This window comes from Ptychodera flava, chromosome 12 (assembly GCF_041260155.1).
Source record: "Ptychodera flava strain L36383 chromosome 12, AS_Pfla_20210202, whole genome shotgun sequence".
Taxonomy (NCBI): Eukaryota; Metazoa; Hemichordata; class Enteropneusta; family Ptychoderidae; genus Ptychodera; species Ptychodera flava.
Genome location: NC_091939.1, coordinates 12,786,546 through 12,807,875, shown reverse-complemented (window position 1 = coordinate 12,807,875; position 21,330 = coordinate 12,786,546). Strand labels below are relative to the sequence as shown.

At 37.6% G+C, this 21,330-nt stretch overlaps 1 protein-coding gene across 1 annotated transcript in view; it reads left to right on the top strand.

Annotated features, from left to right (window-relative positions):
* The window catches only part of LOC139146043 (atrial natriuretic peptide receptor 1-like), a 45,553-nt gene that overhangs the window by 8,395 nt on the left and 15,828 nt on the right, over window positions 1-21,330 (top strand). Inside the window, exons 2-11 of the mRNA XM_070717490.1 lie at window positions 3,981-4,095; window positions 5,111-5,192; window positions 5,526-5,637; window positions 6,197-6,391; window positions 14,216-14,287; window positions 15,891-16,065; window positions 16,330-16,479; window positions 19,009-19,195; window positions 20,220-20,360; window positions 21,147-21,270. Coding sequence (XP_070573591.1) covers window positions 3,981-4,095; window positions 5,111-5,192; window positions 5,526-5,637; window positions 6,197-6,391; window positions 14,216-14,287; window positions 15,891-16,065; window positions 16,330-16,479; window positions 19,009-19,195; window positions 20,220-20,360; window positions 21,147-21,270 — 1,353 coding nt within the window. The remainder of the gene's footprint in view (window positions 1-3,980; window positions 4,096-5,110; window positions 5,193-5,525; window positions 5,638-6,196; window positions 6,392-14,215; window positions 14,288-15,890; window positions 16,066-16,329; window positions 16,480-19,008; window positions 19,196-20,219; window positions 20,361-21,146; window positions 21,271-21,330) is intronic.

The window sequence follows — 21,330 nt, the reverse complement described above, 5'->3', positions numbered from 1 at the left end:
TTCGCGGCCAAACAATAGATCTAATTCGAATAGCCATATCGACGTATAGGTTTATTGCTAAAATGACATTTTCCTTTCTATCAAGTGCGTCAAAACGACACGCTTTTTCATCCTTTAAACATTACATTCAAAATTTACCGTACTTGATGCGACCATTCGACTTTTGAAGTCATTGAAATTTGAATTTGATAAATACAGATATCTATCCTTGACATTTCGCCGCCAAACAACATATATATTTCGAATATAGTATACATAACGATCTACAGGTTAATCGCTTAAATGTAATTTTCCTTTCTATCATGTAAGTCCAAATGACACGCTTTTACAAACTTGCAACATGCAATTCTTTTTAGCCATACACAATGCGGCAATTCGACTGATATCATTCGTTCCCCCTTGAAGTATATGAATACGTATATCATTTAGTCGCGACAAGTGATTTAAGAGATGTGATAATGTTCATTCGGTATTTCGGTTGTTAGCCTAATGTTTCTCTATCGCTAGAATGTCGCATTCGATTTGGCGGGGATTTGGCCGAGAGGTGTTGAGGGCTACATTCGTTGCTAGGCCATTTGATGACGTTATGGCAAGATGTAAGGATACAAAAATGCTTAAAAATGTCAAAGTATTAATCTTATATTACCAGAAAGCCTTGTTGGTGGCGGCATCTGCCTTCATTTGGGTATCATTTGCCGTTTCGTTGTGGATGGTTTTACTTGAAGCTATTTTGATTTTCAAGTGTCCATCATATAAAATTTAGTGTGGAAAAGGAAATATGGCGACGACTGTGAAAGTCGTGGTGTAAATTAGCTCACTCTCAGGATTTTATTTGATTAGTCATAACATGAGGGCAACTTATTTTTTGCCCAAGTAATATTGTTGATGTCATTCTTCGGGCGCCCTCCCCCAAACTCTTAACATACATTGACCATTTTTTCAATCGTCCTTGCTCGTAAAAGCAGCACGTACGGCCCGAGGGATTGGCATCGTTCCGATCAAGGCAGATGGCATGCTAGCATAGATGCGGTGGAAATAGCTACTTCCGGCCGGCGACGATACGTTACTTTTGGCGTAGGTCAATCGTCATCAGAATGTGATGTGGCTAACATGTGTACACGTCATCCACGGAGGGTTTCTGAGATGAATATGATGATGATAACATCATTAATCTCAACCTACTTCAAACTTCCCGTCACTTTCTGGGACCGAACCTTTAGTTCCACTGTAATTGTTATTTTCAAGGGATACTCTGATTATAATATAGAGCATGCGATCAATAGCATGCAAAGTTAGAATCGAACATTCAACATGTGACAGAAAAATCACATCGTCCAAATTAATTCAAATATAAAGTATTAGCTTTCATATTCTAGCTATTGAATGGCCGCAAAATGTGCCGCACATGCTGGAAATTCAAAAAAGTTAGATTGATGGAGTTTGGTTTGCAAAAAAGAAGCACATGACGATCAAGAATGTCCAATATATCGATTGTCATACGGAATTTCGATACGTCACTATTATGCACTATTGTGTGTAGGGATTGACCGAAAACGCAAGTGTGCAAATCAAATAGGAAATTCGGTTCTTGCCGAAATACCGAAATATACATATACCGATTTCAACTAAATATATCGTTTGGCCGCGAAATGTCACGGATTACAATGCCGTTGCCTCGGGGACCGTGCTACTTTCACGAACAGGAATAATTGCAAAATGGTCAATGTACAGAGTTGGGAAGAGAGAATGGCGTCCGACGCATGGCATCCACGGTATTACTTGGGCAAAATATTATGTTATTACTAATCAAATTTAATCCCTAGGATGAGCTAATTTACAGCACGACTTTCACAGTCGTTGTCATGTTTCCTTTTCCACAATAAGTTTCAAATGATCGACACTTGAAAATAGCTTCAAGTAAAATCATGCACAAAGGAACTGCAAATAACGACCAAAGAACGCAGATGCTGCCGCCAACCAGGCCGGCTCTGCAGTTACATAAGATTGTATAAACCCTCAACACTTTGACATTTTCGCCTTTTTTCTTACATCTTGCCACAACGTCACCAAATCACCACGCGACGAATTTAGCCCTCAAGACCCCTCGGCCAAATCCCCACCAAATCGAATGCGACATTATGGCAATAGACAAAGCTATCACGCTAAAAAACCGAAACTGTCTGATTTATCTGATTAATTGGACATATTTTTTTCTATGTTCTATTAGTAAGCTGGGAGGAAAAAACTAATTAGATTGAATTGCCCCTAGGGAGTCTGACTGCACGTTGTAACCGAAACTAATAGCCACGAGTTAATAGATAAACCAGCTTCATGCTTTACATGGCATATCGTTGAATTTCAAAGATAAACTTTGTAATAGAATTTCTGCGTGCTTTGGTTGGAGGAAACAACCCACGAACAATCACATGTATGGAGAAGAGCCTCTTGTCAAAAACTGATTGGTCGTTTAAAGTTGTCCACTTTCGGGCCTTTATAAGCAAACTTTGAAAACGGGAATTCGGAGAAATAAATAATGTTAAAGTAAATTTGTCGCAAAATTTGAACTTGATAAACATCTGTGGAAACGTGTATGACGTTAAATGTAAACAATACATTTTCCTTCATGATTGAAACAAATCGTCTGGTCACTGAATAATGATGTGTCTACCTTGTCTTCGAAGATTGCACTCATATGCAAAAGTATCTGAATGGTGAATTGTAAAATGAAACTGAAGGAAGCCGTAGAGGGCCATCCTATTCAAAATTCAAAATTTTGAGTTAAAAGTTTTGGTCCAACCCTCACTTCAGATTTAGCCTTTTAAGTTTACAAGTCATGCAAAACTTCTCACTTCAAAGTTTCCCGAAGGTCTATAACTTTTCAATTTAGTGATACTATTTGAAGTAAAAAGTCTTATTCCCCGAAGTCCAAATTTGGAAGTTGGATGTCCATGTCACTCTACAGCTTCCGTTGAGAATTGAAGTTTCACTTTAGGGTTCCAGGACAAGTATTGAAGCCTCCCAATATTAATGAACTCTCTGCAGAAAAATTAAGCTCGTAACCCCATCAAAGAATATATTTTCTGAAAGCCTAGATATTGGCAAATACTGTTGTATTATTTGGCAATTGTTTACATAAGAACCACGTGACAATCACTTTTAATAACCTCTTAAAATCGTTTTTTCCGTTTCCCTGTACTAACGCTGCAGTATTTCTATAAAAAGATGTCTTGTCAATCTTCCAAAGTGTGTCTGGGATTTTTTAAATCTGTCCTACTTTTTTATCTTACATACTTTGAAAGGTGTTGGACCAGGGATCAGTTATCGGTAAGATAATTGTCACATCATAAAAAACGTTGTAGAGCCTAAAACGAAAATCGCAGACGTGGCAAACTTTGAAAGATTGACATGACATCTTTCTATCATGCTAAATTCGATCGGAAATGCTGCAGCGTTAGTGAAGGGAAATGTAAAAACCGATTTTTAAGAGGTTATCCACATTGACTGTCACGTGGTCCTTATGTAAACAATTCTAAAATAATACAAAACACAGTATTTGCCAATATCTAGGCTTTCAGAAAATATATACTTTGATGGGGTTATACGAGCTTAATTTTTCTGCAGAGAGTTCATTAATTGGACGGTATTTGAAACCGTCGACAATTGTACGGAACGAAAAACTAAGATGGTGGAGAGTTTTATTACACTAAGAGCTTTAAAACGAACCCTCACAAGTGGTAAATCAAAAAAGCATTGTAAAGGTTTGAGAGTCTGAATATTCGAGGCGCATTTTAACTGCTTTGGCAGGCCCTCTTCCGCTTCAGTACAGTAAACCACATTATGAATTGTGCCAATCTCTTTTCCCAAACCCCGCTTTATACCACATTTAACCCTGGCACTGGAAATCCATTTTAAGCCGTTGAAACTAGAACATTTAATTATGTAATTTTTGAACTGTCATTCTAAACATCACTTTTCCGCAGATTGTGCGTCATGTGCGCCTGCCGCGCTGGGGAGACGGCCGAGTGGGTCATGAGTACGCTCCTCGGGACCGGCCGACATGTGGCTTTGACGGTGAATTTTGCAAAGGAGGAAGTTGTAAGTGTACTGTATGTGAAATCCAGAATGTTTTCGACAGGGTGACCCTTCAAAACGTTCACAAATGACGAGATAGAAAATATCATTTAACAATCAGCATGAGTGCATTTGTACGCAGGTACAGTGCGCTGTTTTGGTCCGTATTTCTTTTCGAACTCGTACAAAATTTGAAATAAAAGTATATTAATTCGTACTCCCAAAATGTGGTTTCTTAGTTTTCTTTTTCAATCTATGACCGTAACAGAAAACCATTCCAAGAAAATAAGTCAGCAACCGACGGTAAATTTAATAACTATAATGACAAATACTACTAATTTTAGAGAGGAGCTCGTCCCGTCTGTGGCTGTGCGTATGGCCACAGACAAATATAAAAACTGTTTCTATATTTGTCTGTGGTATGGCACCATGTACAACGGGTCCCTTCGCTATTCACAACATATCCAAATATCCCCTGTGCATATCCAAAATTTTAAAATAGTGGCCGTACCGAAAATGATGAAATCGTCAGTTCCTAGAAAGAGGCAATGTTTATCAATAAGAAAGTCGCGCAGCTGCACACTGGATGCCCCTCCCTTTAAATACATGCAATATTGCTTAAAATACATGTATCTTATGCATGCGAAGGCACAGATAGTATTGTTCGGATCAATATCGGAGATGTAACTGAGTATGGTGATAAAAGTTCAAGCATTCGTACCCGTGGTAACAAAATTAGAAAGTACAGCAAAGGATTCAATACTCAAGGGTATTTCTCATGCTGGCTTTTGAAATCGTCATTTATGTTTGAGGATATACAGGAAACAAAATTATTACACAAAATGCAATTTTGAACAGCTCAAATGTTTTACAATATGTTCCAGGTTCCCTGGTTTCATTTAGATTTAAAATCACTGTACATTGGCTAAAAATCTCCGGATCAGTAGATTTTAGTATTTTTCCGACGAAATATATTTCCATTATATTTTTATACTTGTCACACTCTTAACATTTTTCTATTATTTTACCTTCCTTCTAGATACTTATATTTACATAATATCGTTTGCAGCCGCTGCATTTGCGATAGTTGGCGCTACCATTCTTTTCGTGTACCTTTTCAGGTAATTGTGTTTCAGTGACGTAACAAAACAGTATTACAAGAAAAGGAAAGTTGACACACAAAATAACAACTGAATAAACAAACTAAGTTTAATTGTCATATAACTCAATGTAACGGGATAACAGATTTGAAAGGGGCAATCAACCGGATACACTATTCTTCTATTATGGGCAGACGACAGTCGGGACTTTTGGCGCGAAAACGTCTGAACACGTAAAAATGTCAATAACCGGATAGCTTTGGAAGCTATATAAACTTTGAAAGGCTTTTACGATTATATCAACATACTATTATAGTTCTCGTAAACATGAAACACAATTTCGTTTTTCTACAGACACTTCCGGTACGAATCGGATTTGATGAACATGAGATGGAAAATACTCTACGATGAAATACAGCTTTTAAATATGGGATCCCGCCAACGAGCAAATAACAGCAACAGTCAGGTAAAGATGCCACGCCATCTTCAAAGGACGAATTTCCAACTTCTGATGTTCCCGAACAGATTACGTCCAACAAAAATGAGCACATTTTGTGAAATATTATCCGAAGAAGAGTTCTAATCTGTACATAAAACTAGATTATACAATAATTATTACAGGAATTTGGTCATCACTTGATAGTGTATGCGATGATTGCGGCATTAAATAACACTAATTTAACAACCAAAGTCGAGGAATTTTCTTACTTGATTTCGTATTATGGGTTACTTAACTGTTTCGCTTCTGATTAGATATCTGACAGTTCGAGCGAATATTACACACAGACATTCACCATGTTTCTTGTTTTCGGACACAAACCTCCTCGCGTATGCAAGGGTCGGATTGATCGACATTTTCATAAAAAGTAAGCAGCATAATTATCAGTCAGAAAAATCGAGCATGCGCACCTGACGACATAGGCCCTTTAAAGGCTGTATGAGATTATAAGGGTACAATTTTGTGAAAGTTCTTTGCTTCGTGTCCTTTTCCTACATGTACTTATGTGATATTCCGTTCGTTTCAGGCAAGTTTGAACAAAAACAGCGCCAGCAACAACTTGGGGTCTACCGGTTCCAACGGTGCGGAGAGTAACGCCACCTCTCGGAGCGTACAATACTTCTGCAAGACGGGAATCTACAGAGGGGTGCACGTAGCTGTGAAGAAGATCAAGAAGGAACATATGCAGGTTACCCGTTCCGTACTCATTGAATTTAGCGAGGTAAAGCTTATCCGGATAGTTACCATGTTCACAGTAGTTGTGATTTCATTTGCGTTCTAACATTTGACAGTTTTTTTATTTTTCATCGCATGCACAATTCTCTCCCCAATATTTACACTTTCTTCGGCCGACCTTAGTGTGAACTTGCCAATATTTTTTATCCAAAATCAGCATATCTGCAAATTTTCCTTGCATTTTTCCCAATTTGTGACACCCCCTCCGAAGATCTAATGTGCGATCCCTAAGTTACTTGCAATAGTAAAAATGTGGAAATCCCAAAGAATTAATTTTAACGACTGTAAACAAAATGTTCTTTCATGTTTCTGGACGGTCGATTGGCTTCTGTGATGTCATAAGTGATACTGCCGTTTTATGGAATCTTATAAATGTTGACAGCTAACAGAATATTTCCGATTGTTTTAAATGCCGGTCTGTGTGTTTAGCAGACACGGGAATTACCGATGAAACCCTTAACTGAATTTTTTTAATTTTCAGTCCAATATGTTCCCTCTCCAGCCCATCATGTTGGGTCAGTACAACCAGTAATATGACATTAAACTGGTCCAATAATCATTTCCATTCAAGGTAATACAGTACCAGGTCCATGGGACAACTGTGATTTACAAATTATGTCGCAATACAACTGACGCATAAAGATTAACGTTGAACCCTACATTATCATTGAATCCCATCCATACGACCATATTTTGCCTGTTTTGTTATTCTTGTTTAAGGAATAAAAATCATCATAGGGTCATTGACTTCTACAATTAATAAACCCCAAACACTGGTGATAAAACAAGTGATTCAAGTCTGTGTAGAGGAAGCATATAAATTTGACTTAAAGGTCAGGAACAGTTGCAATCGCGACGTTTTCAGAGAATACCGTCTAATAGAATGTTGGTCTTTGCCATTTGCCATTCTCAAAGACAGGCAAACCTTTTACTAGACATTTCACTAGACATGTCCTATCGCAGTGAAGCCCCTAAGAATGGATGAACCATTTAGAAGATGATGGAAGAGTTTGATCAATTGATTTCAATAAATTACACTGTAAGGCACAGATTCTAATCCGGCTAGTTTAATAAAGGTACAATTGACGATATTATTTCGCAATAGGTAATTCTAAATTTCCAGAGCTTCAGAGCTCAGAACTGTCAGAGCCTCAAGCCTTCGGAGCTTCATATCTCTAGCAAAGCCCTTAGGTCTACCTCCAAAAACTGCCGGTATGGAAAAATACATAAATAAGATCAGTGTAAACAATATGCGTGGAAACAAAGATATGCTGGCTGATTTCGCCAGTGTAATTTCAATCACATCGCAGCCAACAATGTAATTGGCAAAATGCTGACCAGAAACTGTTTAGATATAAAAAAATAGGTAAAGGTTTAATCTAACAAACAGTTACATGTAATGTATTGCGACCGTAGAAACTGCAGCAATTAATCCAAATCAACATCAAAGAATCCAGTCCTACACTTTCCACCGTTGTGTGAACACCCGCCATGTTGGATTAGAAGGTATTGTCAATTTCAGATTCTGATTCACATCAGCATCGTATGGACAACGATAACAACCATGCCAGGAACTGATATGAGAGCGGTAGTTAAAAAGTAATATCGAGGCTTAAGTATTTTAATTACTGAAGAACATTTAACAGTTGGAATAATTTAGGTAAAATCATTTATTCAACCACTTACCACAACCCAGCTATTTTATTTTACAGACCGAGTCAAAGATCTGAAAAATCAAACAGAAATAAATCTCATTTTGAAGAGTGCCATGTTTGAAAACTTCACAGGGTAACAAGGTTTCTACTATTAAAAATTTTCCTGTAGACTTTCCCTCCTTCCTGGCAGTCGGATGCCTGAAGTAGGATGCACAATAACTTAGATATTTCAATCTATTCATTTCTATTTGAAATCATGATATAGTTGGACTCTTCATGGTTATTGCTGTAGAAGTGTAGCGGGCGCTCTTCGGGTGTCGTCACTCAAATACAACTCCAACTAACTTTCCTGCCACACAAATTACAAGAGTGTGTATAGGCAACTTTGTCCAGTGTATGGCAAAATTTTTGCTCTTTATGGTGACAAAAAAGACACATTTAATCTTGTAGCCTTTTTACTTGTAAAAGAAATCCTGAACTGACACAAAAGTTAGTTTTTAAAGCAAGCATGTAGTTCACGATCATATATATTATATATAAATCTCTTTCCATCATGAAACATATAATGTATGTACCCACTCATGGAAACTGATCTGTATACTTTTTGACATTCTTCTCAACTTGAACCACTTTTAATGTTGTAGTATTCATTTTGGACATAAGCACTGTGCGATCATTGACAATCTTGAAAGATACCGTTACAAGACTGCACCGAAAAAATTGATACAGTCAGTGTAGACAAGCTGGATACAAGGTATCTGAACAAACTATAGGAAGTGGAATTGCTATAGAAGCTACCTCTTCACTCACCAGTACCTTGCATTCTAGACCCTAGAGAAAATGTTTTTCTCTAGGGTCTATGCTTGCATGTAGCCTTACTGCAGAGCAGGACAGTACTTATAGTTCTCAATAAATAGATATTTCAATATGCTTCACAATAATATGGTTGACATACAGAGAAAAAACGAAGGAAGAAGTGCATCATTGACAGTAACATGGTGGGGAAGGGAACTTCAAAAAGAGAAGAAAAATTCTCTGGGGGTAAAATTTAGTATGAGAGTTATTTTTAATATCTACATTGTGTAATGGAGATTGTCAAATGTTCTGAAGTAATGGCAAGACGCATGCGGAGTAGTAACCGCTATCTATTATCAAGCGTTTCATAACAAGAAGTAAGGTTTATTTACAAGTCACCGAGGGAAAATTTAGACGGCGTAATTCAAGCTATTCTTCAAATAAAGATCTATTTTGGTTAACCGTGCATGTTTTTCTTTCTCTATAAAACAGCAGTGTTTGGCGCCCTTCATTTTCATTTGACTTTTATTTTTGAATTCTATAAGCTGCTACCGGTTTATTCAGAAATAATGCTTTGAGTGTTCTGTCGTCATTTTGCCGATGAAATTTGGCGGTACATGGCGAAATTTTCCAAAATTCCAGTAAATGCACGGCATGTCTTTTATATGGATGTATGAATTACAACATTTGGATGGTCATATTTTACTGTGCCGGCAATTTTGGAGATTGAGGGCGTTAGGGTTCTGAAGCTCCGAAAAGTCAGCTCTACCGTCCTCCATGTTTTTCTTCCAGGGCAATTGTTACGTCTGTCATGCGTGGTCGCGCATTTAAAATGGCCTCATGCGATCTAAACCTGAAAGCAATAGAAAAAGATTCGACCATTATCCTTGACTTCATTAAGGCAACATTTACGTCATTCATATGATCTGTTTCATGATTTAAAGTCATCATCTCGGAAAGCATCCTTCCATCTCAAAATTTTTATCGTGCAGATACGAGAGCTTAATCACGAGAACCTGAATAATTTCGTCGGCGCATGCGTGGAGGTGGGCTCAATTTACCTGGTCTGGCAATACTGTGCGAAGGGCAGTCTGCAGGTAGTTCGTGTATTTGTTTTTTTGTTTCCATGTTGGTTAATTTGTTCGTTCGTTCGTTTGTTTGTTTGTTTGTTCGTTCGTAAGTTAGTGCTTTTATGGAGTACATATTGAATGATAATTATCAAATGTCCAACTTTGTACTGCAGGTGCGTGACCTAAAACACGAGAACTTGAACTCATTTTTAGGTGCTTGTGTCATATATCCAGACCTATGCCTCGTTTGGCAGTATTGTCACAAAGGAAGCCTTCAGGTACCAGTAAATTGCACTTAAGGCAGTACGCGCCTCGAATTTTGCTCAAACTTTTCCGTAAGGTAACCTTTCGAAATCAATAGTAAAATCAGAGGTCCATTTGCTTCTAAATAAACAGATTATCCAACTTTTCCAGACACTTGAAATTCTAAATCTATAGGGTATTTTTTATTTTGACAAATATATGCCGTGGTAGACAAAAAAAGCATTGTAAAAGATTGAGCGTTCAAATATCTGTAACCCCGAAGCGCTTTCTACCTTAAACGCTAGAAGCTGTAAAAATCTTAACAATGTCGTCGGCAAATTTTGTCGTATACTGCAGCGTCTCGCTTTTCTAAGAAATTGAAACGCCCAGTATTCGGTTTGTCAACATAGCATTTATATATAATACATAAGTGTACGGTAAAGCCAACATCCTTATGAATGACAATTAAATCTGTGTTCGGATAGAAGTTCATTGTCAAAAATGGCTGTGCTCCCGAATGTGTTTATTGTCGACGTTTTGGTGTTTCGACGTGTTTTAGGGATTAGGAAGCATTCATTTTTACGGGGGGGGGAATCGGTGGAAATCAGGGGGGGGGGTTCGACTTTAACAAAACAGTTTTTTGAGGAGGAGTCGAATTTTACAATCAGTGGTTGAAAGGTCAAATTTTATCAAAGGTTTGTACGGAATTATGGCAAAAAACAACAGAATTGACCGAAAAGTATATGAAATAGAATACGAACATGGCTTCAGTCTGTTTTAACATGTGATGACAAGTAGAAAGGGGTTGTGCACTTTTGTACACATATATACCGGAAACAATTTTATTTTATTTTCTTCAGAGTAACTTGTTTGATAGTAAAAATGCAAGTGAAGACAGACTGGGCTTTACTGTATGTGATTTGTAAACAAAAAAAGAAAATAAGAAAGTTGAACTTGATTTTTATATACGGTACTTTGAAAGCACAATATAATGCAGGCATTTCTGTTTATTACTATAACACTAGCTGGAATAAGGCAAGCGTGGGCGACATGGGTTAGGCCTACCTCAGACAATGACAAAAGACAGAGAAATCATCAATATCGACAGTGTTGTCTTCTGAGACACCAACTTTTTTATACTTATGTACATGCCACAAAAAGGGCCTTTGTTAACATTACACTTCATAAGTCAGAACAAAAAAGTATCTGTGTATCTTCATAATATTTTTTACAATTTTATGTCAGTCTATGCTGATTTGACAGAAACCAATGGTTTGTTAATGGAAAATGGTAAATTAATGAGGATCTCCTATGGCAATGAACAGACATGTGGAAAAAGTACAATTTTTTATATGTTGGCGGCCATTTTAAATATTTAATTAGGTCATATGATCATAATTTGCATATTTTTGGAACAAGTATTTTATGGTGATTCTAAACATTTATGGTTATAGGGGGACGGTCTTTGATTATTTCAGAAGTCAGACGCAAAGGTTTAATCAATCTAACCAGATGAATAATGAGGGGGTTGTCAAATTTTACAATTGATGAATTTAAGGGTCAAAATGCAGGAAATAATTTGGAGGAGTGGTCGCTTTTCATTTGTAGCTAAAATTCCATCGACCTCCCCTCCTAGTAAAAATACGAATGCTGTCTTAAGCCAACAAACTGTTGTCGACAAAATATCTGAAGTTTCAGTTACTGAGCCCTTAAAGGGACACAGTCGCTAGCTTTCGTATTTTTTTTATTTCGAGAAAAAATGAAATGTGTATAAAAACCGAACACTGAATTTACATAATAACGATGTATCGTATGCGATGTTGTGAAGGCCATTACGCACTGCTATACACCAATTGAGCTGCCTGCATGGCTGCCGTCAGTTCATTAGCATATATTTCCGGTTAAGACCGGAAACTACGTCATCACCTTCTACATGGGTTTTAGCCGCAAGCGGGCCGGTAGGAATATTTAATTTGTCAGCCTTCTTTTCAAAATGTTTGAAAATATGCCGACCAATCAAGCTGACATCTCAATTGATGTGAAAATGGACAAAATAGTGTGGAAAAGCAGCGATATGTCTCTTCTATTGATAGAATCGCGGTCCCTGACAGAACGTAGTTCAGAAAAAATACGACTCATACTGTGTAGTCTAGAATATGTATCAATATTATCAGCAAGATATTTTCAATTGATTACGAGGACTATATCACAACAATTTAGAGCTCAGAATCACCAACTGAACGGAAAATTGTAGTAAGGGAGCATTCGTTTTTTACAGGGAGGAGGGGGTCGGTGGAAATCGGGGGGGGGGTGACTTTTACAAAACCGTTTTTTTAGGGCGGGTCAAATTTTACAATCAATGATTGGAAGGGGGGGTCAAATTTTATAAAGGTTTGTATGGAGTTATGGAAAAAAAATGACTTTGGACTTTCACCGAAATGTTGCTTGGTCCTCCATACATAATCTATGAGTAGTCTATGAGAAGCTATGAATAATTTCTTTTAAATACAAAACTAGCTAAATGTGTGTATTTATAGACTCTTCATTATTGATATTAATGTACTTGATCAGACTAGGGTAGTTACCGGTGCATGTGTGAGCAAGAAATTTGATTTTGGAATTTCACCGAAATGTTGATTCACTATCTTGTCTATGAGGAAACTATGAATTAATTTTTTCAAATACGAAACTAGTTAAATCTGTGTATTTATGTACTCTTGATTATTTATATTAATGTACTTGATTAGACTACGTGGGTTACAAGTGGATGTTTGTGCAAGAAATTTGATTTTGGAATGTCACCGAAATGTTGATTCACTATCTTGTCTATGAGGAAACTATGAATATTTTTTTCCAATACAAAACTAGGTAAATCTGTGTATTTATGTACTCTTGATTATTGATATTAGTGTACTTGATTAGACAAGGGCGATTACAAGTTCACGTTTGTGCAAAAAAATTTATTTTGGAATTTCACCAAAAGTGTTGATTCTCCATACATTGTGGTATGTGAGGAAACTTTAAATATGTTTTTACAATACAAAACTAGCTATTAAAATCTGTGCTTTAAAAAAGTTTGACAATTGATGTAAATGTACGTGACGAGAATATCATACTTGAAAGAGCAGATCTGAAAAACCAATATGATATTGGAATTTCACCCAGTGATTATTTGTAAAGTTCAAAAAAGATTCTTTGAAAGTTCAAAGGTCAAATGGAAAATTATAAGTCAATTAAGATATTATTGATACGGACTGTGACATCTGGGGGAGGGTCGCTGTTTTTTGTGCATGAAAATTGGGGTGGGTCACTCTTTTTCTTACAAACACTTTTGAAGGGCCTAATTTTTCAGCCCAGGGCCATAGGGTGCGAAGGGTTAATGAAGCAAAATCTGACGAATTTTTTTTGAAGGGGGAGGGGGTCACATTTTACAATTGATGATTTGGGGAGGGGTCGAATTTTAGAAATTTGATTTGGAGGGGGTCGCTTTTTACATTTCATTTGTCGCTCAAGTTCCACCGACCCCCCCCCTCCCCCGGAAAAACGAATGCTCCCTAACAACATGATACCATTAAAAGCTTATCACAATCATTGCCAGTCCCTATAAGGTTCTTAACATGTGTTACAATGAAAAGGACGTCATGTCATGATCTCGTGGGTCTCAATTTCAATATAATGTTTGCTACAAGCTACGATGAATTTAGTTGGCAAAATTTGCATATACTCAATTTTCGAATGAAAGAGGGGAGTTGACCGCGTGTGGGAAAGCTACTCGTGAGAGCTCGTTGTCCAGAGTGCACGATGCGCGCCAGTGACTGAATCGTCCATGCGCTTTGCACAAATGAATTTCATGATATTACTATATCCGCTCCAAGCGTTAGACTGGCGGGTTGACATCAGAAACGGAATACTTTGTCATGCCAAGTAAATTAATACATCAGTTGTTCAATCCCTAGTCTGACAAAAACGTGAAAAACAACCGTCACTCGACCCAAATTACCCTTTCAGTCGCCATTGACGTAAGCGTGGTCTTATGTTTCTCGACAGGACTTGCTGGAAAACGATGACATAAAACTAGACCGCGCTTTCAAAGTTTCATTTTTCAACGATATCGTGAAGGTAAGGCAACCTCTGTGACATTTATTATTTTTTGAGTGGGTCTATTGCAAGTATTCGTGACGTCGTAGCTCAACCGCTATATGTAAGGTAACAGCCATACAAATCACGTTTTATGTTACACAGTAGGCCTTTTACCTGCAATAACGAAGTCCTGCGATTATAATTCATCTCGGCGCATTGTTAGTTTTTTTCCACGAATTTAGTTTGATATGAAAAGTAGTTTGTGTTGTTTGACTTCTTTAATCATGCTGAAACAACTGCACACAACGTCAACTCTGCTTGCAGCCTGTCAAGATTAAATATTCAGTGAAACTCTTTACGTCTGTACCTAAAAATCAAATCGAAAAAAATCATTAGTGTACAACATTTCCATTTTGTCTGATGATCACAAACGGAATCGTCTGCTTGTATTCAGTAAAGGTGTAATTTTTGACGCTTTTGCAGTTATGTACCGTCGTCATTTTGTACACTGAGTGACTTTGTGCTGGTGTTTCATGTTTCTTGATACATGTTTTCTTGATATCACAAAAAGGTAAAGAAAGAACAACTTTGTCCCCTCCGTGTAGTATACGCCTCGAAAGCAAAAGATTTAACCTTTTGCTCAAACTCAAACCATGAAACTTTCAAGCACCCTCTTACAAAATCAAGAATAACAATCAGGAGAAAGAAAGCGTACAGGTGTGTTTTAGAAGTCACAATGCGGGTCGTCGATTATTCAGTTACGCGTGTGACAAATGACCTTGTTGAGTAATTGGGAACGAGGGGTGAGGCGGTAGCATTATTTCGATGATTGCGCGCTTTTGTACCGATTCGCACTAACTGTATGCCACGGCAATGCGTAGGAAACTATGGATTTTGCATGACACCCAAATACTCTATTGATTTTGTTTTCAAACGTTTGTCGTTAAGGTAGTGCGCACTTCGAAATAGCAGACTTAAACTTTTGCTAAAACTTTCCGTGAGGAAACTTTAAACCAAGCCTTTCGAAATCAAGAATAGAAATCAGGGGTTAGCGTGCAAAATTTGGAACCAGAGAAACAAATTACCTCATATTTACCGATTCTTGAAATTCAAAATGGCCGCCATCCTTGTGTTAACTATATTTGGAAAATTAAATTTTCGATATTCATAAAAATTAGCCTGTGAAAACTAAGTTTGTCAACCAACTTCAAATAAGCCACTTCTCCCCTCCCACGAGTGGCTGACCAATCTTGATAGCAGTTTAAACAATTTCGAACAATCTACTTCAGATATACATCTTTTCTAGGGGAAGTCCAAATCATAATTGCGTCGTTCGAATTTCACACTTTGAAATCTTTTATGGCAAGGGGAGGGATAAGACGTTAAACGCTACGAGTTTCGTTTGCCGTGCGTTTTTATCATCCTTTGTGCCTAAGAGTTGGTGTACAAAACATGCAAAATGAGTTTCCTTCAAGTTGAAGAACCTCTTTGACATGCAAGTGTGATAGATCGCCGATACTGTATACTTGTAAACTATTAAACTTACAAATCACCCGAACGTTCACTGCAACTCAACGCCTGTGTAACCATGTTACGTTTGTGCAATCATTTTTATTCTGTGGTCTTGACCGCCTATCTGCAGGGATTGGAATACCTACACAAGAGCAAGCACGGGAACGGTTCCCATGGCAACTTGAAATCGTCCAACTGCCTGATAGACAGTAGATGGGTTGTGAAAATCACGGATTACGGTCTACCTAGCTTCCTGCAGGGGCAGACGCAAGATGTCAACGCGGACGAGCATGATAAATTCTTACGTAAAAACAACTTTTAACTTAAAGATAAGACACTAAAGGTCCAAAACTTATATTTGCATAGAGGGCCTACAAATACGGATTTTTCTACAGTTGATTCCAAAAATTGACATCTTTCACTATGACGGTCACGTGTGTCGATATCACTAAGACACTCATTTTATGTAATCTCAATGTCGAATTTTATGTAATCGCAATATCGAAAGTGGGTAGTTCCGTCTCACAGGCAGGGCTACTTACTTAAGGTATACTTTTCCTACCCTTTAGGCAAGCTCTGGACAGCACCAGAAATTCTACGAATGAATTTTCCGCCTGCATGTGGGACCCAAAAAGGGGATATATACAGTTTTGGCATCATTTTGTTTGAGATTACAGAACGCTCTCGTCCATATGCATTCGACCACATTACACCACGAGGTAAGCTAAAATATCGCATAATTTGCTAAAACTACCAAATTAAAGATTTTTTGTTTCGATCACACATAACCCTGGAAATGACAAATTGTAAAATTATGTTCAAGAGTTCTGTCCGAAATGTTTTAAAAAGTCTAATTACAAGTTTCAAGTTTCAAGGTGAACTGCATTGTGTTAATACTTTAAAATACATATCGATATCAAACAGAGAAATAATTGAACCAGGAAAACTTAATCTAAACGTTCCAACTTGAAAAAGCACTCAGCGAATGCTGATTTACTGAATTTTTGAAGACTGACCCAAATGTTTATTTAAATGGCATACGTATGTTGGGAGGATAACATAGTTAGCCTGAGACAATGTAATGATGTTTGAGATCGTTCTCAGTGGCAGCGTTATGATATTGAACAACTGAAGAAGTAATGGGATATGCTCATCGTTTTCGTTCTATGAACTAGTATTTGTCATTCAAACCAGGTGGTTTCAAAATTACCAGCAAAAATAAGGTTTTTTTTAAAAAAGTAATTATGCTTCAGGAGATGAATAAGCCAAACGGATAATCATTTTGTTAGTTGTCTTCTTAAGAACAGGCTTTAATTGTTGAGTTTCCCGTCAAATACAAACAAGCGCGAACGCCGGTCCATGGATTAGCGTGGGCAATTCACAACAGTACAACACAATATACTAATACAGTTGAGCAATAAGTCCATCTCTCAAGTACACAGAGCTCTTTACATGCTACAGTCAACCTCCACAAGATGCCACGTCTTTGTCGTTCTTCCTAGTGGATATCTGTATGACGAACATATTAAACCTATTTCTGCAATTTTTTATTCATCTTAACCTTATTATGGTGTAGCAGGTGTTGATTTTATCAACTTCAATCACTATGAAAGCGTTCACAGATTCTCGTCAAATAGTGTGTCAGACGACTAGGTAGCGTTTTAAGTGGAATAGCTGCTTATGACAAACTGAGTGTGACAAACACTTCACAGAAATAGATCTTAAGAAGATATTTCATTTGGATAAACTGCCAAGGGCATTTGTAATATTTTAGCACGGGCGCTCGAAACATTTCAGCGGCAATATGATACTTAGAATCACAGGCATCTGCGATATAATATAACCGAAGGACAACTTTTAGGCTTCAGTGAGTGAGACGAATTTTTCTGAAGCCGTAGAGCTTATTTATTTATTAGTTTCAAACTCAAACACAGATATCTGATGCAGTTTAAAATCACATTGCCATCCACACTAACAAGAGGGTCCTCGCTTCAGGGCTATATATGTCGTTTTCGTAAAAAAGAAATGAAAATGGACAAAGACGCTAGATAATACAAGTGACCATCATCCTGGTTGTTTCTGGGCAAAGCATAATATCAAAAACAAGCGCTTTTAGCGTTTCTTTTAAACCTCAAGGCAAAAACATTAAAATTCAGTAAATTTACGACCTGATTAATGAAGGCCATTATGTAGCATCGGAAAGCAATTAAAAAAAAAACCGAGTTAACGGTGAATTTAATGCTACCACCAAGTTGATGAATCGGTATTTTCTGTCTAGATGATCGCATTGAAAACTGTTTAATAATTAAGAAGGGCGTTATTGGTTTATGTAAATATACAAGGCTACGTAAAATGTATGCACCTTTGAGACGGCATAGGTATATCAAATTGAACACACAGATCATCATGAAAGTAATTTCAGATTTTGCTCTTGAAATGTTGTACAGATATTCTTGGTGTTTCCCCACTGGTTGTTCCGTGCTGTCATATAAATGCCATCAAATTATACCAGAGACGAACTGGAAATGATGACGTGTTTCATTATATATTGCAGTTGTGTGTAAATTTAAACTTTTGCCACATGTTTGCAACTTCATGGAAACTGTTATGATCAACATCATGAACAATATTCACCACAGATTAAAGGTCATTAAGTATACAAATATGTAATTAGCTAAAGTAAAAATACTAAATTTCTTATACTGCTGTCATTGTATCAACACTTTATATAGCAAGTGTAATTGCCTTTGATCAAGTCCTTCAAGCTATATCTGAAAAACTGTGAATGCTTATTAGATATTCAAATTATAAATTAGCTGACATGAAAATGCAAAATGACTGACGATATTGTTTTAATCTGATATCATCAATGTACATAGCATGTATTGCCAACTTTGATCATGTAAATCCCGGTATATATCCCTAATTAGGAAAGTTAAATATGCAAAGTAGGAATTGGCTGAAATGCCATTTGTAAACTGAATGATTGCATGTACCGGATTTGATTCTGATCTGATGAGTCGTTTTTGAGATATCGGGCCCACAGACAGACGGACAGACAGACGGACAGACAGGCCGACAGACAGACAGGCATCGCTACGACAGTAGCTCAGGTGTGTGAACACGTGAGCCAAAAATGACACATGGCGGACTTTGACTTGTTTTGAGCGCCCGTACGTTTGGAGCAGCCCTTACGTGTTTCCCAACCAACGACATGATCGCGCATGTAAACTTCCTTGCTTCCACAGATGTTGTCAACCGTATTCGTAACGGCGAGAGTACACCTTACCGTCCTGTCATACAGGCCAGCACACACATGCAGGAGATGGGCGAGGACCTTCTCCATCTCATGGTAACGTGTTGGGCTGAGAACCCGGAGGACCGACCCTATACCGCGAAAATTCGATCCAGAATCAAAACCATATGCGGTGGAGAGTGAGTATGCAATGATACACTGTACTTGTAAATAGAAATTGAGAATCCGGTGAGAATAGGTAGCGGGTATATTAAGGTACCGGTCACCGCCACGTATGATAAACGTTAAGTTTAGAAACTACTTCTGGCTGAATAGTAATTGAGAACCCATACAGTAAATTTAGCGGACCATCTGAAGGTAACAGAACCGCTAAAATTAAGCCCTCTTCACTCTTTCCACATATTTTGATATAACAAACAACTGTTACAGTCTCTTTCGACTTCAAGAAAGTTTTAAGTAGAGGAATAAATTATCTTAAATTTACTAATATTCTCTATAAACACGATTGGAACTAATTTGGGATAATTGGATCGTGATGTAATGTCGGTTGATTCTGTGAATGTAAGCTCATCTGCTGTTCTTTTTAAGTAATACACTTGTTTTTTATGAGTTATTTGTAATATTACAACGTTCATCTATAGGGCACATATAATTTTTGAGAAATTTGAATAATATGAAATCCAATTCTCCAAAATTAATTCCAATCGCGTTTATATTGACTCTTTGAGAAATTGCTACGTATTTGACTTTTTTACAAAAGGGAGAAAATGATGAAACTTTCATTTTTTTCTACGAGTTTTTGAATTAGCCTACAAAGCCTTACCCCTGAAAGAATTTATGATTTAAAGAGTCCTAAAACCCGTCCCTGAGGAACGTTCCGTGCTAATAAAATGCCTCAATCCACGCCTGGTTAAAGGGAGGTGGTCGTCGGAACTCTGCTCAAAGGTTGCCAGGGACCCCTACGACCGATGTCAATACTGTATCTAGGGTACGTTGGCGATTGATATGAAAGTTGAAACATGCTTGTTAACAATGAATATCGTAAAATGTATATGTTGCAGCTATGTCGAAGTCATGCATATAGATATCAGGCATGAAATACATTGTTTATAAACAAGAGAGCCGCACACGCGCAGTTCCGACGACCGCCCCTCTTTAAATTTGTCTCTTCTCATCACCATAGAACCCTATATCTCTTCATAGGAACGTCAGCATCATGGACAACATTTTGAATATGATGGAGAAGTATTCAAATAATTTGGAGGACATCGTGGAGGAACGAACAGAGCAACTTTTGGACGAGAAGAGGAAGACTGACCGACTACTGTACCGTATGTTGCCACCGTAAGTGAGCATTTTTACTCGTCCTCCGTGTTTTCAAGAATTTACACCGTGATGTAACAAACAGTCAATGTGTCCACGTGTCTCTCAGTGCATGGTCACACAACCATTTTGAAAGATTGGATATGTTCGCATTACCTACTCACAATCCGTCCTCAGGCTGTGCAAGACCTAGCCTAGACTAACACAATTGGAACTAAGCTGGGATAATTGGATGGTAAATTGATGTCGATTTAGTCTGCAAATGTAAGCTCATCTGCTTTTCTTTTTACGTTACACACTTGTTTTTATGAGTAATTTGTAATATTGCAACAATCAGCTATCGAGCACCGAACACTTTTGAGAAATTTGAAAGATATGATCAATCAATTATCCAAAATTAGTTCCAATCGTGTTGACTCTAAACGGAGTGTGTTGGCCTCAGAGGTCTTTTTGCCTTTGGCGAAGGCAAAACGAAGTCTGAGGCCAAAACACTGCGTTTAGAGTTTAGGCTGTGCAAGACCGTAAGTAAATGTCATCGACCGGAGCACAAGATTTGTTTTATTGATTTAGTCTCTGTTTTCACTTAGGGCGGATTTATCATACCAGCTTTCAGTAAAATGCAATAATAGGACCTGCGTTGTTCGTTTGTTTCAGAAAGGCCTCCCAATATTATAGTAAGCTCCAGTCCAGTTTTCTAACCCATGAAAATTTGCTACGGTTTCATCGTATAACCCTTACTTGCAAAAAAATTGTCAGCAAAATATCTGCATGCAACTTTAATTGGGATGTACTTCCTTTGACTTTTAGGAGTGTCGCCGAACAGTTGAAAATTGGTAACATGGTCGATCCTCAAAACTATGACGCCGCCACTGTCTACTTTTCCGATATTGTTGGTTTTACGACATTAGCGTCAGAGAGTACTCCCATACAGGTTCGTACTCCGTTTCCAAAAATAATTCTGTGAGCCTTTGCTAGTAACACGTGCACCACT